Raw genomic sequence first — 14,319 nt, forward strand, 5'->3', positions numbered from 1 at the left:
GTCATCACATGTTTTTACCCCACAGTTATCTGCCACACCCCTCCCGAATATTTCTACGGGTGCGCGGGGGGAGGGGGGGGGGGGTTGTAGTAGCGGAACACTTACTGAGCACTTTATTAGGAACAGTGGGCAGCGGTAGCTCAGTGGTTACAGTACTGAACTAGTAATCAGAAGGTCATTGGGTCAAATCCCACCATGGCCAGGTTGCCTCTGTTGGGCCCTTGAGCGAGGCCGTTAATCCACAACTGCTCTAAATGTTGTTACTTTAGATAAAAAGCGTCCACTTAATTCAGCAAATGTGGTGAATCACGGTAACAACACGGTAACGTGCTGTACTGTGTATGTATGAGAGCAGCAGGTACAGCAGTGTTGTTGGGATGTTCCAGTTCTGCAGGAGACTCAGCTGCAGCTCTCGGTCTGATCGAAGCTCCTCGGTGTGTCTGAGAATCTGATTAGAGCTTTTTGCTAATGCACTCGGACTTCAGTGAAGGACGCGGCTTATTTAAAGCAAGAGCTGTCGTCCATAAAACGGATTTATTACAGAGAGAGAGAGACAGAGACAGAGAGAGAGACAGAGAGAGACAGAGAGAGAGAGACAGAGAGACAGACAGAGAGAGAGAGAGAGACAGAGAGAGAGACAGACAGAGAGACAGAGAGAGAGACAGAGAGAGAGACAGACAGAGAGAGACAGAGACAGAGACAGAGAGAGAGAGACAGACAGAGAGAGAGACTTATGGAGACTGTTTTGACTTTTAAGGTGACATTTATTTTATCGTTGGATTAGTACCAAAATAAGAACATTATCCTTTTGATGATGCAGTGAAGCTGTAGTGGTGTGTGATCAGATGTGTGTGGGTTCTAACCTTCATCTTCTCTTGTGTTTGTGTGCAGTGAACCGGTGGGGAGGAAGAAATCCGGTACGGAACTTTAATGATTCTTTATTATTAATGTAATGACGTGTTTATGGAGCGGGCGTGGCTCATGGCAGTCTGGGAACTTCAAACATCTCTGAAGCTCCTCATGAGAAAAATGTCACAGTTAATTATATTTATTATTATATAAATATACAAACAGCATCTGTATAGTGGTACAATTTAGTCATATCCAGTTTTTCAATCATATTCCCCCTGTATCGCTGCTGCAGACCTTCACTCCTGACCGAGGAGGGTCGTGACTAACACCGGCCGCTTCTTTTCACCTGCACCGGGCGGGTTCATACGAAGATCCGTATCGCGCACTGATCTCCGTTATCCCCCGTCCCTGTGCAGCACCATCGATCAGCCAGCGGAGGGCGTAACTGCAGCACTTATGAGGAATCCCATTGTTTGCATTCAGTTTTGTTTTTGTTATTTCATCTGACATTCTGTAATGCAGTAATTAAACAGTCTCAGTGTATGATGCTACCACCACCACGCTTCACACTAGGTACTGTGTTTAGATCGAGACACAGCTTCTAGATGAAGGCCGACATGATTTTGATGATTCTGGGGTTTGACCGGGCCGTAGCTGTGACGCACATCGTGTTTTTTTTCCCCCGACCTTGACAGAGAGACGACTCTTCCACCTATTCAGGAACTGTTGAAGTGCCAGAACTGCCATGAAACCCGCTGTTGTTGTTGTTTATTTATTATAAATGCTGTTGGTGTTTGATGTTTATCGGATCTCGTGCTGTCTCCACTTCTCGTGTTGATCTGCTCCCCTCACGCCCCCCTCTCTGCTCCGTTTCTCCTCATCAGGCCTCGTGAGGAGATCCACGTCTTTCCTAAAGCGAGGTAGTGACGCTGGCGTGTGTTTGATCGTGTGCTCCGGTGTCCGAACCCTAATAATAATAATAATAATAATAATAATAATAATAATAATCGTATTAACCCTCCTGTTACGTTCAGCACAGCTGAGTGTTTTAATTACAGAGCAGTACAATTATTACAATATACCACCAAAAGTATGTGGACGCCTGGTCATGAGCTTGACGGACATTCTGGAGTGTGTCTGTGGGAATCGCTGCACAAACTTGCTAAACTTCACTATATGGCCAAAAGTATTTGGACACGACAACGAGCTACTGTAGCTGTGCATCCGTTTTCAAATCAATTGTTGTCATAATCGAGTGATATTATAATCTTTTCAGCTAGAACGGCTTCTCACACGACTTTGAAGTATGTCTGTGGGAATTTGTGCACAAACTTACTTGAGTATTATCTGGTCGGACGTCCTGTTTCAAAATGATATTAAAGCAGAGTGAAGGGTCTGTTTGATCTTTTGAGAATGAGACGCTTCTCACAAGACTTTGAAGTGCGTCTGTGGGGATTTGTGCTCGTTCAGTAGTAGAAAAGATAGACAGCATTTGCATTCGTACGGCTGGGCGCTGATCGATCAGTCGGCGTTCTGGTTCATCCCAGCACAGGAGCCACATACTGAAACATGCTAAAAGAGAAAAGGCCCTTCCCTAAACTGTTGCTGCAAAGTTGGAATCATCATCGATCATTTCCTTTTAATATGATTGATTTATTCCAGCTGTTAGCGACTGTCTTGTCTGAAACACATGAAACTTTGGTCTATATAGTGTGTGACTTTATAGTGTCTGCTTCGTGCACATGGGTTCAGTCCTGAGCTCAGTAATTGAACAGGGTGTCTACATACTTTTGGAAGGTCACAGTGAGCACAATAAACGGGGGGGTGAAGGTAGCCGTGATCAGACCTGGTGATCAGGAGACCTTTAATTTCACTAACGCTCCTAACGGCTGGTGTTCAGATGAGGATCAGATTGATCTGGGTTTTGGGTGAGGAGCCGTGGGGTGGGCGTGTACCCGCCGTGGGTGCCCGGCTGGTGATCTGGTGTTGGGTTTCTGTCCTTCTTCTTCTCTCTCACGTCTTTCACACTAAACACGTCTCTGGTTTCTTATCTAACACGACGTTTGAATCACCTCGGCGCGTTTCTGTTAATCTGTCCGTGTGTTTCCCATCCGAACCCGCAGCCGGAGAGTCGAGCGCCACCGACCCTCTCCTGCTGGATCAGTACGTGGCCGTCACCGACTACGAGAAGCAGGAGAGCTCGGAGATCAGCCTGCACGTGGGACAGATGGTGGAGGTCATCGAGAAGAACGAATCAGGTGAGGTTTTAAAACATCTGAAGTAGCTCAGTGTTAACATACTGGACTAGAACCCGGAAGGTTGGGGTTGCCACTGTTGGACTCCTGAGCACGGCTGTTAACCCTCAATTGTTCAGATTGTACTCAATCACACTTGGCGTCCACTAAATGCTGCAAATGTAAATAAGTTCAGGTTTTTCAGCCACACCACCAATAACAGGTGTATACATGGAATAACAGTATGGGGAAGGTCCTTCAGATTCCTACAGACAGGTGTGTGGAGGCAGGGACAGGTGTCCACATATTTGTGGTTTTAAGTTTGGCGCTGTGTTAAAGAGACCTCTGTGTGTGTGTGTGTGTGTGTGTGTGTGTGTGTGTGTGTGTGTGTGTGTGTGTGTGTGTGTGTGTGTGTGTGTGTGTGTTCCAGGTTGGTGGTTCGTGAGTTCGGAGGACGCTCAGGGTTGGGTTCCAGCCACCTGTCTGGAGGCTCAGGACGATCCTGATGATTTCAGCCTCCCAGCAGAGGAAGGTAGGGGGCGCTCCTGATTCACCGACGTTCTCCTGATCTTCTCTGTACTGAACCTTCTCTTCTGAAACCTGTCTAACATCTCAGGTCCTCCTGACGTCCTTTAGAACAGGGGTTTAGAACCGTTTGGAGCGTTTGCCCCTGTCGAACTGCCGCTCTCTGGATGTTTTCTGTATTATTTTGTGCTGAATCAGGAACCAACCGTGTCTTCTGCAGAGTGCTTCACTGATGGTAGCTGGGGCGCATTTACTTGTCGTATATACGTCTATAGATGTTCAGAGAGGGAGCTGAGAGGGTTAAGGGCCTCAGTCAAGGGGCCCAACAGTTCCACCACTGTCCCAGATTTCCAAACTAACACGTTTTCATTGCTGAAGTTCAGGAGACAGATGATTTTTACACTAAGCTACGTGCTTCAGCGTTTGATAGCGCATCCTGTGAGCTGTTGTTGCTCCTAGATGTTCCCACATCACAAAGAACAATAAAGCAGATATAACAGGACGCAGATTTATTGAGCTGAGCTGTTACGAAAGGTGCAGGTGCCATCCTAAAATGAGAGTTTGCGCCTGTCGAACTGCCGCTCACTGGATGTTTCACGTTTCATTTTGTGTAAAATCTGGAACCAACTGTGTCTTCTGTAAAGGGGTTGATTGAGGGTAGCTGGGGCAGACAGGCGCCTTCATTCGTCATATATACACCTATACATGTTCAGAGCGGGAGCCGAGAGGGTTAAGGGCCTCGGTCAAGGGCCCGACAGTTCCATCACTGTCCCAGACGTAGGCTAGAAGGGCACAGATTTATTGAGCTGAGCTGTTATAGAAGGTGCCATCCTAAAATGAGAGTTGGTGTGTGATGAACTGCCGCTCACTGGATGTTTCGCAGCATTTGACAGGAAAGCAGTTCTGTCTGTACTCATTTTAAATGTAATCATGTGTGTGTGTGTGTGTGTGTGTGCGTGCGCGCGTGTGTGTGCGCTGGAGTGTGCCGGAGGTTCTGGTCACTGCCGAGACTCGGGGGGCGCCGGCGTACGTTAGGCGATCTGTTCTGCTCCAGTTTTAGGCAAGGTGGAGCCACTACTCTTCTCTTTCACCCCGTCCTGCTCTCACCCCCCCCCCCCCCCGTAACCGCTGCACCATGCATGAGGAGCACGCCGCACTCACACGCACGACGCTAGCGCTAACCCCTCCGCTCACGTGACCCGACCCCTCCTGAATGAAGTGCTGGTACGTTCCCGAGCGCGCCTGATTCGGCTGACGGGGGCGCGGGCGTGGCGGTGACCCCACTGTGTGCGCTGTGTTTCAGAGGAGAAGTACGTGGTGATCTATCCCTACTGCGCTCGGGACCAGGACGAGATCGACATCGAGAAGGGAATGACCGTGGAGGTGATCGAGAAAAACCTGGAGGGCTGGTGGAAGATCAGGTACGGTCCGAGATTTCGGAACACGACTGTGGGGATTCACTTCAGTCCGAGTATTGCTTGTTTTCCCATTACTGAACCTAACAGGCGCAGATCTGTATTCCTCCTCCACCATACTTCACAGTTAGCGCTGTGCATGTGGGCAGGTAGTGAACATCAATGGAAGTGAATCCCCACAGTCATGTTCCAAGTATTGGCTGGGATTTCACAGCCAAAATCTGTATTCCTCCTCCACCGTACTTCACAGTTAGAGCTGTACATGTGGGCTGGTATTAAACATGGAACATGACTGTGGGGATTCACTTCCGTTCAAGTGCTCATGCAGTGTAGGACAGATGAACACATGATGTTAGATGTTTTGGTTTGGACCCTCACCCCTCCGTACCCGTGCTGTGCCTGCAGGTCTCAGGGGAGGGAGGGTTGGGCTCCGGCGTCGTACCTGAAGAAATCGGACATCCTGAGCCAGAAGATGTCGGCTCACGCCAGCACCAACGACCTGGACGGAGCCTGTAAACAACAGAGCGGCAACAATGAGAACAAAGAGAACCAGAGGGAACGCTTCACCCCCTTCAGCGAGAACAGGAGGAGTGAGTGTTCCCTCATCCCAAATATCTCATCATCAACATCACCACAAGCACATTCATTATTATTATAAAACTAGAATTAATTTCATTCAGTTTATCAATTAGATTTATCCTGGTCAGGGTCAAGGTGAGCCCAATTCCACCAGGAAACATGTGGGAGTTCATTTATAAAAAATAAATTAATAAAAAATAGAAAAAGTAATACTTAAAAAAATTTAAATTATAATACATATAGTACATATAATTATCAGAAATAAAATAATGAAAATTATAAAGTAATAGTATTTTAATGAAAGTGATCATTTAAATAACACAATTATGATTAACAATTAATTATACAGTTGTTAATAAGAACATGATAATATAACAACATTAAAATAATAATAATTTACACTCACTTTAAGGTACATTTATTTTGACTATTTTTGCTTATCTTTTTTTTTTTTAATTAAAAGAACTTTTTACTGAAACAAAAACATCTAAATATTACATTTATTACTATTTGTTAACTTATTTTTTTTTAATTAGTAATGACATTTTTATTATATTTAATTATTTTATCATAATGTTTTGTTATTAATGTTTAATAATAATTTTGTGTTTTATTTTTAATACTTTTATGTTTGTAATTATAAATGAATGCAACATATTTTATTTGCTGCCTGTGTTTTCATAAATATTTAGAATTATTTAATTTTTAGACATTTAAATATTGATATTAATTATTGTATCACTGTTATTATTCATGTTTATTATTATTATTAGGTATTAAATAATGAATATTAATAAATATATTTATTTTGTAGAGGCGGATGTGAGACAGAGACCCCCACCACGTCGTGATCTCTCTATAGTAAGAATCTTTATTTATATAGTTCTGAAGCTAATGAATTTAATGGTTCAACTGGGATTCAGTTTTTCAGTCTGAGGCTCTTTAAGGGGTCAGAACATCAGAGAAAAATCTGATCTGGTCACTGAGTATAAGAACGAGACGAGAACCTGATCCTGGTTTGGTTCTTGTCCTGATCCTGATCCTGGTTTGGTTCTTGTCCTGATCCTGATCTGGTTCTTGTCCTGATCCTGGTCTTGATCTTGTTGTGTACTGAGCTCATGATGACGTATAATAATTTTTGCTTTTTTGTGGTTCAGCCTCGGGGAGCAAATCTGCCAAAGCCGCCGGTGCCCCCGCTGGTGGAGGAGGAGTATTACACCATCGCTGATTTTCAGACCACCATTCCTGATGGGATCAGCTTCCAGGCTGGAGTTAAAGTGGAGGTGAGAATATTACATATTACAGGAGGCAACAGGTATCAGGAAATGAATGTATTCCAGTCGTGTTCCTCATTCATCCCGCTCTCTGCCCCTCCAGGTGATCGAGAAGAACTCCAGCGGCTGGTGGTACATTCAGATAGATGAGAAGGAGGGCTGGGCACCCGCCAACTACATGGATAAATACAAGAAGTCCAGCAGCACCTCCAGACCAAACTTTCTAGCCCCTTTACCTGGAGAAATGGCTCAGCTGAAGCTGGAGGACACCAACACCAGTTCAGAAGATACCTGGTCCAAACCTCTGCCAGACGAGCCCTCGCCCAGTGCCGACTTCGTCACGCGTCCCAAACTGAGAGACTGGAAGTCCAGCGCTACGAAGAACAGCGTCAGCCCTGCTCCGTTACCCCCGGCGCCGTCCTCCCCTCCCGCCGAGGAGAAACCAGCGCTTCCACCACGCAGGGAATCCATCAACAAGAGCCTCGAGCTGGAGGAGAAGCAGAAGACGGACATTTCCAAACCGCTTCCTCCTAAACCCCCGGCTCCTGGTGTGATCGTGCCCCTGCTTACACCCAAACCGGCTCCGTTCAAGTCCGAAAAAACCCCGGAGCCGAAGCGGGACGACAAGAACAAACCCCTGCTTCTGAAAAATGAGATGGGCCTGGAATGCGGCCACAAGATCTCCGTTAAAGAGGTCAAGAAGTTCAACCTGAAGCCCGTCCCCAAGCAGCCGCCCAAACCCAAACCCGAGAGCCAGGAGGAGAAACCCGACACGCCCGGCCCTGCTCCGTTCCTCAAACCCAAACCCATCCTCAAACCCAAACCGGCACCGGCTGCTAAACCCGAACCTCCGAACAACAAGTCTGAGCTGGACATCACCAACCTGAGGAGCAAGTTACGTCCCTCAAAACCTGCCGAGTTCGAACCCAGCCAGCAAAACGGCACCCAAAACGGCCACGCCCAGGGACAGGAAGCCCCGGAAATCCCTAAACCGCAGGCGCCCTGTCCTAGAGAACCGCCCCAGAGGCCGGGTTCCGCCCCGAGAAGACCTCCTCCACCGAAAAAGGGCGCGGAGCCGGAACCCAAACCCAGTCCTGGAGAGGTCGGAGAGCAGACGCCTCAGAAAGAGGTCCAGGAGAGCAAACCCGCCAGCGTGCCTCAGATCCGACCGCCGCCCCCCAAACCCAAATCCGTCCCCGTTCCAGTGCCGAAAGACAAGCAGGAACCTCCCAAGATGAAAGTTCCGGTGCCGCCAAAACCTCCCATTAAAGCTGATAAACCGCAGCCACCCAGGAACGACCTCCCTCCGCTGATCAAGGACCCGGTGAAGGAGGAGCTGTTCCTGGCGGTGGCGGACTTCGAAGGGGACGATCAGACGCCGGGGTTTAAAGAAGGAGCCGTGTTTGAGGTGCTGGAGAGGAAGAGCACGGGCTGGTGGTTTTGTAAAAGAATCAGTGATGGATTGATGTCTGAGGGCTGGATCCCTTCCAACTACCTGACCAAAAAACCTTAGGTACCTGTTCTTATTTTAGATCTTCTGTTTTACCCGTATTCAGTACTATTTAATTAGCCAGTGTTATTTATGGGTACCTGCTTCTCCCTACATTCCGTTTTAGCTTCTGTTTGTGATTTAGGGAAAAGGGGAACACGTTACAGCTCTGCTAACCTAACAATCTATGCACATTACATTAACCAAACTATTTTTCTATGTTTATCTCTAGCGATATACTGGACTAGAGATCTATAAGAGACGTCTCGCTGTTCCCTCGCCGTCTGTTGTGCCTCTATAATAATAATAATAATAATAATAATAACGAAGCCAAGTTATGAACAGTTTACACCATGAGCAAGATCCAAATACAGATATAGAGATTTAAGATTCATCTGCAGTGAACATTGAGTTTAAATACTTGAAATAAAAGCCGAGGAGCCTTGAGGGCTCGTTTAAAAAAGCCTAAGTGGAGAAACAAGTCGTAATAAAAACCCTGTCCACATAAATACGCATGTTTTTAACAAAATAAAATACAATAGGGCGCCCAGGTGGTGCAGTGGGATATTCCGCTAGCACACCAGCACCGAGATTCTGAACGCCTCGGTTTGAAACTCGGTGTTGCCACCGGTCGGCTGGGCGCCATCTGGCGGGCATAATTGGCAGTGCCTGTAGCAGATACTGATTGGCCACCGTATCTGCAGGGTGGGGGCCGGACTATGTGCGCTGTGTAAGGACCCTGATGTGCAGAAGAGGCGCCTGTGCAGAATGCAGGGCGAGAAGAGGAAGGCTGTACATGTAATACTCGGAGGCGGCGTGCTCTCCTCGGATGCAATCGGGTATCTCTCAGCAGCGGAAGACAAAATTGAGTTACTAAATGGGGAGAAAATGCATTAAAAATAAATAAATACGAACAAAATACAGTAAAAAAGGACCAACTTTAGGAATAAAGTGGTAAAAGTGCTGACATGAGCCTGCCAGCGCACTAGGTGGCGATAACCAGTCGACAGTAAAAACACGTTCACGTGTGCAATAAAAATAAATAAAACAAAATCAGTGAACACAAAATAACGTGGCCTTACGATCAGCAGAATCCAGAAATCCAGATCCAGAAAGGTCCGTAGTCGTGTTTACTGGGCGTGTGGTGATCTGACTCTCTCCATCGGATCGAGAATTAGGGTTACGCGAGCGTCGGGGGATTCACAATCAGGAATTGGTTATGACTAAATCAGATTTGGAGATACGGGGTGGATTCTCGTCTGTTTCTGCCGGCGTGCTCGATTGTCTGAATCATTTCAGTCGGTTTTATCATTTCGATGCTTCACCTTATTGAAGTTGAAGTTCTGATCCTGTAACCGCAGAAGGAAAATGAGGGTGTTGCGGCTGGACGGAGGATCCGTGTGTGCGGGTTTGGCTGCCGACGGCGCTGCGTTTACATTCAGTATTTGACGTGTTTTTCGTGCTTGACTGGTTTCAAGTGTTTTTTAACATGTATTAAGCGCTATTTTATTCTCTGTGTAAACACTACATTTCATATTTTTGTGACTATTATTTTAAGTGTTTTTATTTTGCTTTCGTTAGTTTAAGGACAGTGTTAAATGTTTGCCGACGTGCTCGGAGCCTCTCGGAGTCATTAAATCGTTTATAGAGATTTATTTCACACCACTTTTCTGAAGCGTATTCTCCAGACTACGAGACGTGTGATGGTGACTCGGTCGATCACCACCAGGGTTTTATAAAATATATCAACTCCGGGTGCTCGGGTGGCGCAGCGGTCTGATGATAGTTCGGATCTCAGTGGTCATAGCGATCGGTCGGGGGTCTGCACAGAATAATCGGTTGTGTGTCTGTAGGGTGGAGGGACGAGCGCTGCTGCGATGGCGCCCTCTGCTGGCGCAGTGCACGGCTCTTACGGCCCACATCATACGGGTGAAGAGAAGTGGTCGGTGGTCATGTTATGACTTACTATAAATAAACCAAACCATCAATTTTGAGGACACGCTTTAGCTTTCTGTTCCACTTGTGCACACTCGTGCCTGTGGCCGTCCCGTCATTGGAGTCCTAGATTCTTGATCAGAAGGTCGAGGGTTCCATCCCTACAGCCGCTGACCACGTAGAAAGTTCCAGTAAAAGCTCTAATTCAGACTGAAAACCTTCAGCCAGGAAAGACGTTGGCGGTAGAGGACGTTGAAGGAGACGATCAATCTCCAGGGTTTAATTAAGGAGAGAGGAACACTGCTGCTGGATTGATGTCCAAGGGCTGGATCTCTTCCAACTACCTGACCGAGAAGCAAAGTGTTTTTGTGGCAAACATTTACACTTTTGGGGCACCGTCTGGAGTTTATACACCACGGTGAGACTTCTTTGGGGTGTGGTAACCAAAATATTTTGTTCTCTAATGTGCATCTACGTATAAATAAAAACTCCATATATTATTGGCCATGAGCAAACTTTAAAAAATGACAAGCTGTAAATATCAGCCTTAATGTTCTGATTGTAAGTCACGTTGGGTAAAGAGCGCCTCCAGATACCTGAGCTGGAACTAGAACTTAAGATCCAACAGTCTAGATCACTGCAGATTCTATTTTCCTCCCAATCTAGTCATATCCAGTTCCCTAATTATAACGTCCCGAGGACGGCCGCAGACCGCTTCTTTTCGCTCGCAGAGAGCAGCATAGTGTACGCAGAGTCACGCACTGCCATGCGTGAATTAGCGCTCGTGCAGTCGCCTCAAATTGCCAGCAGAGGCCGCCAGCTTCCACCAGCTGTCCCTCAGGCACAGCCGATCGTGTGAATGCCCGAGAGGATTAGAGCGCTGTGCCACCCGAGCGTCCAAGTCGTCCGGTGTAATATCAGTGGAACTGATGGAGAACAGACTACAGCTGGTGATCTGACTGTAGGTGCTGACTGGACTGGACTGGACTGGACTGGACTGGACTGGACTGGACTGGTGTATCGGTGTGTTTTGTAGTCTGGACAGTACGGTAGGAAATGACACAGCAGCCACGCCGAGGGTTTAACCCGAGTGTTACGATGAACAAAGAACAAAACATTTTCACATAAATAAATAATGGGAGATTTTGGGAGCGCGCACCTTCTGCCGCTCACATTTCTGTATCCTGTACTCTACTCCAATAAAGTGCAATTCTCTTTATTTCTATTAAAACCCTAATAAACATTTCAAATCTACAGAATGTTTTTATTGTGTAAATTCATTTACTGATTCATCTAAACACAACAACAGAGCGTGTGAGGGATCTATTTAGATGTGGATCTGAGGGTGAGGGATCTATTTAGATGTGGATCTGAGGGTGAGGGATCTATTTAGATGTGGATCTGAGGGTGAGGGATCTATTTAGATGTGGATCTGAGGGTGAGGGATCTATTTAGATGTGGATCTGATGGTGAGGGATCTATTTAGATGTGGATCTGAGGGTGAGGGATCTATTTAGATGTGGATCTGATGGTGAGGGATCTATTTAGATGTGGATCTGAGGGTGAGGGTGGGGGATCTATTAAGATGTGGATCTGAGGGTGAGGGATCTATTTAGATGTGGATCTGAGGGTGAGGGTGGGGGATCTATTAAGATGTGGATCTGAGGGTGAGGGATCTATTTAGATGTGGATCTGAGGGTGAGGGATCTATTAAGATGTGGATCTGATGGTGAGGGATCTATTAAGATGTGGATCTGATGGTGAGGGATCTATTAAGATGTGGATCTGATGGTGAGGGTGAGGGATCTATTAAGATGTGGATCTGATGGTGAGGGTGAGGGATCTATTTAGATGTGGATCTGATGGTGAGGGATCTATTTAGATGTGGATCTGATGGTGAGGGTGAGGGATCTATTAAGATGTGGATCTGATGGTGATGGTGAGGGATCTATTAAGATGTGGATCTGATGGTGAGGGTGAGGGATCTATTAAGATGTGGATCTGATGGTGAGGGATCTATTAAGATGTGGATCTGATGGTGAGGGTGAGAGATCTATTTAGATGTGGATCTGATGGCGAGGGTGAGGGATCTATTTAGATGTGGATCTGATGGCGAGGGTGAGGGATCTATTTAGATGTGGATCTGATGGTGAGGAATCTATTTAGATGTGGATCTGATGGTGAGGGTGAGGGATATATTAAGATGTGGATCTGATGGTGAGGGTGAGGGATCTATTTAGATGTGGATCTGATGGTGAGGGTGAGGGATCTATTAAGATGTGGATCTGATGGTGAGGGTGAGGGATCTATTTAGATGTGGATCTGATGGTGAGGGATCTATTAAGATGTGGATCTGAGGGTGAGGGATCTATTTAGATGTGGATCTGAGGGTGAGGGATCTATTTAGATGTGGATCTGAGGGTGAGGGATCTATTAAGATGTGGATCTGATGGTGAGGGATCTATTAAGATGTGGATCTGATGGTTAGGGATCTATTAAGACGTGGATCTGATGGTGAGGGTGAGGGATCTATTAAGATGTGGATCTGATGGTGAGGGTGAGGGATCTATTTAGATGTGGATCTGATGGTGAGAGATCTATTTAGATGTGGATCTGATGGTGAGGGTGAGGGATCTTTTAAGATGTGGATCTGATGGTGAGGGATCTATTAAGATGTGGATCTGATGGTGAGGGTGAGGGATCTATTAAGATGTGGATCTGATGGTGAGGGATCTATTAAGATGTGGATCTGATGGTGAGGGTGAGAGATCTATTTAGATGTGGATCTGATGGCGAGGGTGAGGGATCTATTTAGATGTGGATCTGATGGCGAGGGTGAGGGATCTATTTAGATGTGGATCTGATGGTGAGGAACCTATTTAGATGTGGATCTGATGGTGAGGGTGAGGGATCTATTAAGATGTGGATCTGATGGTGAGGGTGAGGGATCTATTTAGATGTGGATCTGATGGTGAGGGTGAGGGATCTATTAAGATGTGGATCTGATGGTGAGGGTGAGGGATCTATTTAGATGTGGATCTGATGGTGAGGGCGAGGGATCTATTAAGATGTGGATCTGATGGTGAGGAATCTATTTAGATGTGGATCTGATGGTGAGAGATCTATGTAGATGTGGATCTGATGGTGAGGGATCTATTTAGATGTGGATCTGATGGTGAGAGATCTATGTAGATGTGGATCTGATGGTGAGGAATCTATTTAGATGTGGATCTGATGGTGAGGGATCTATTTAGATGTGGATCTGATGGTGAGAGATCTATGTAGATGTGGATCTGATGGTGAGGAATCTATTTAGATGTGGATCTGATGGTGAGGGATCTATGTAGATGTGGATCTGATGGAGGTTCCTCATGGTTCATGTGTTGAAGGCAGCAGATCTGATCAGCATAAAGACCTGAGGGACTTTGATCAGGACCAGGTCGTTATAATCAGACAACTGGGTTGAAGTATTTCCCAAATAGCAAAGGATGGGGGAGGGGAGGGGGGGTTTAATAGGTGGGCGTGGTGAGTCCCCAGGACCTGGACATCAAAGCAACGATGAAGAAAAATACATCATGCAGATGGCCGGACACTGGTGCAAGAGATGCCAATCCACCTGCTGGTAACGTCCTGGTCTGACACTGAGATGTGTCAGTGGGTCAGAACTATTTACACCAGCGCTCCTTTACCTTTTTTGCAGCACGGACCAGTTTCATATAAGATATAATTTCACGGACCGGGAGGATTTAATATAGAATAACTATTGAATGATAAATCAGGGTGAATCCTGAGCTTTACTAACTGCAATGAGACGCTGCTCCCACCTAGTGGTGATTGGAGGCAATAACACCCGAAGAGTTTTGGAAATGTAATTGCTCTTGTAGCGTCTCTAATGAACTATTCTTTCAGTGCAGCCCGGTAATAAACGGCCCGGTGGTTGGGGACCACTGATTAGGACGACATATTTCTGCTCATGAGTGCATGTATGATTAAAAGAAGAGAGAGGAACACAGACG

The 14,319-nt window shown here is 46.3% G+C and overlaps 1 protein-coding gene across 4 annotated transcripts in view; it reads left to right on the top strand.

Moving 5' to 3' along the window:
* Positions 1-11,566, top strand: part of sh3pxd2b (SH3 and PX domains 2B) — a 25,583-nt gene extending 14,017 nt beyond the window's left edge. Inside the window, exons 6-15 of one of the 4 annotated variants that reach the window (XM_063011120.1) lie at positions 892-917; positions 1,737-1,772; positions 2,976-3,110; positions 3,517-3,618; positions 4,593-4,676; positions 4,915-5,032; positions 5,432-5,616; positions 6,420-6,466; positions 6,763-6,888; positions 6,983-11,566. In XM_063011120.1, coding sequence (XP_062867190.1) covers positions 892-917; positions 1,737-1,772; positions 2,976-3,110; positions 3,517-3,618; positions 4,593-4,676; positions 4,915-5,032; positions 5,432-5,616; positions 6,420-6,466; positions 6,763-6,888; positions 6,983-8,392 — 2,269 coding nt within the window. In that variant the 3' untranslated portion in view covers positions 8,393-11,566. The remainder of the gene's footprint in view (positions 1-891; positions 918-1,736; positions 1,773-2,975; positions 3,111-3,516; positions 3,619-4,592; positions 4,677-4,914; positions 5,033-5,431; positions 5,617-6,419; positions 6,467-6,762; positions 6,889-6,982) is intronic. The other 3 variants (XM_063011122.1, XM_063011121.1, XM_063011123.1) reach the window with 3 other exon arrangements.
* Positions 11,567-14,319: the final 2,753 nt, after the last annotated feature.

This window comes from Trichomycterus rosablanca, chromosome 16, assembly GCF_030014385.1.
Source record: "Trichomycterus rosablanca isolate fTriRos1 chromosome 16, fTriRos1.hap1, whole genome shotgun sequence".
NCBI classification, from domain to species: Eukaryota; Metazoa; Chordata; class Actinopteri; order Siluriformes; family Trichomycteridae; genus Trichomycterus; species Trichomycterus rosablanca.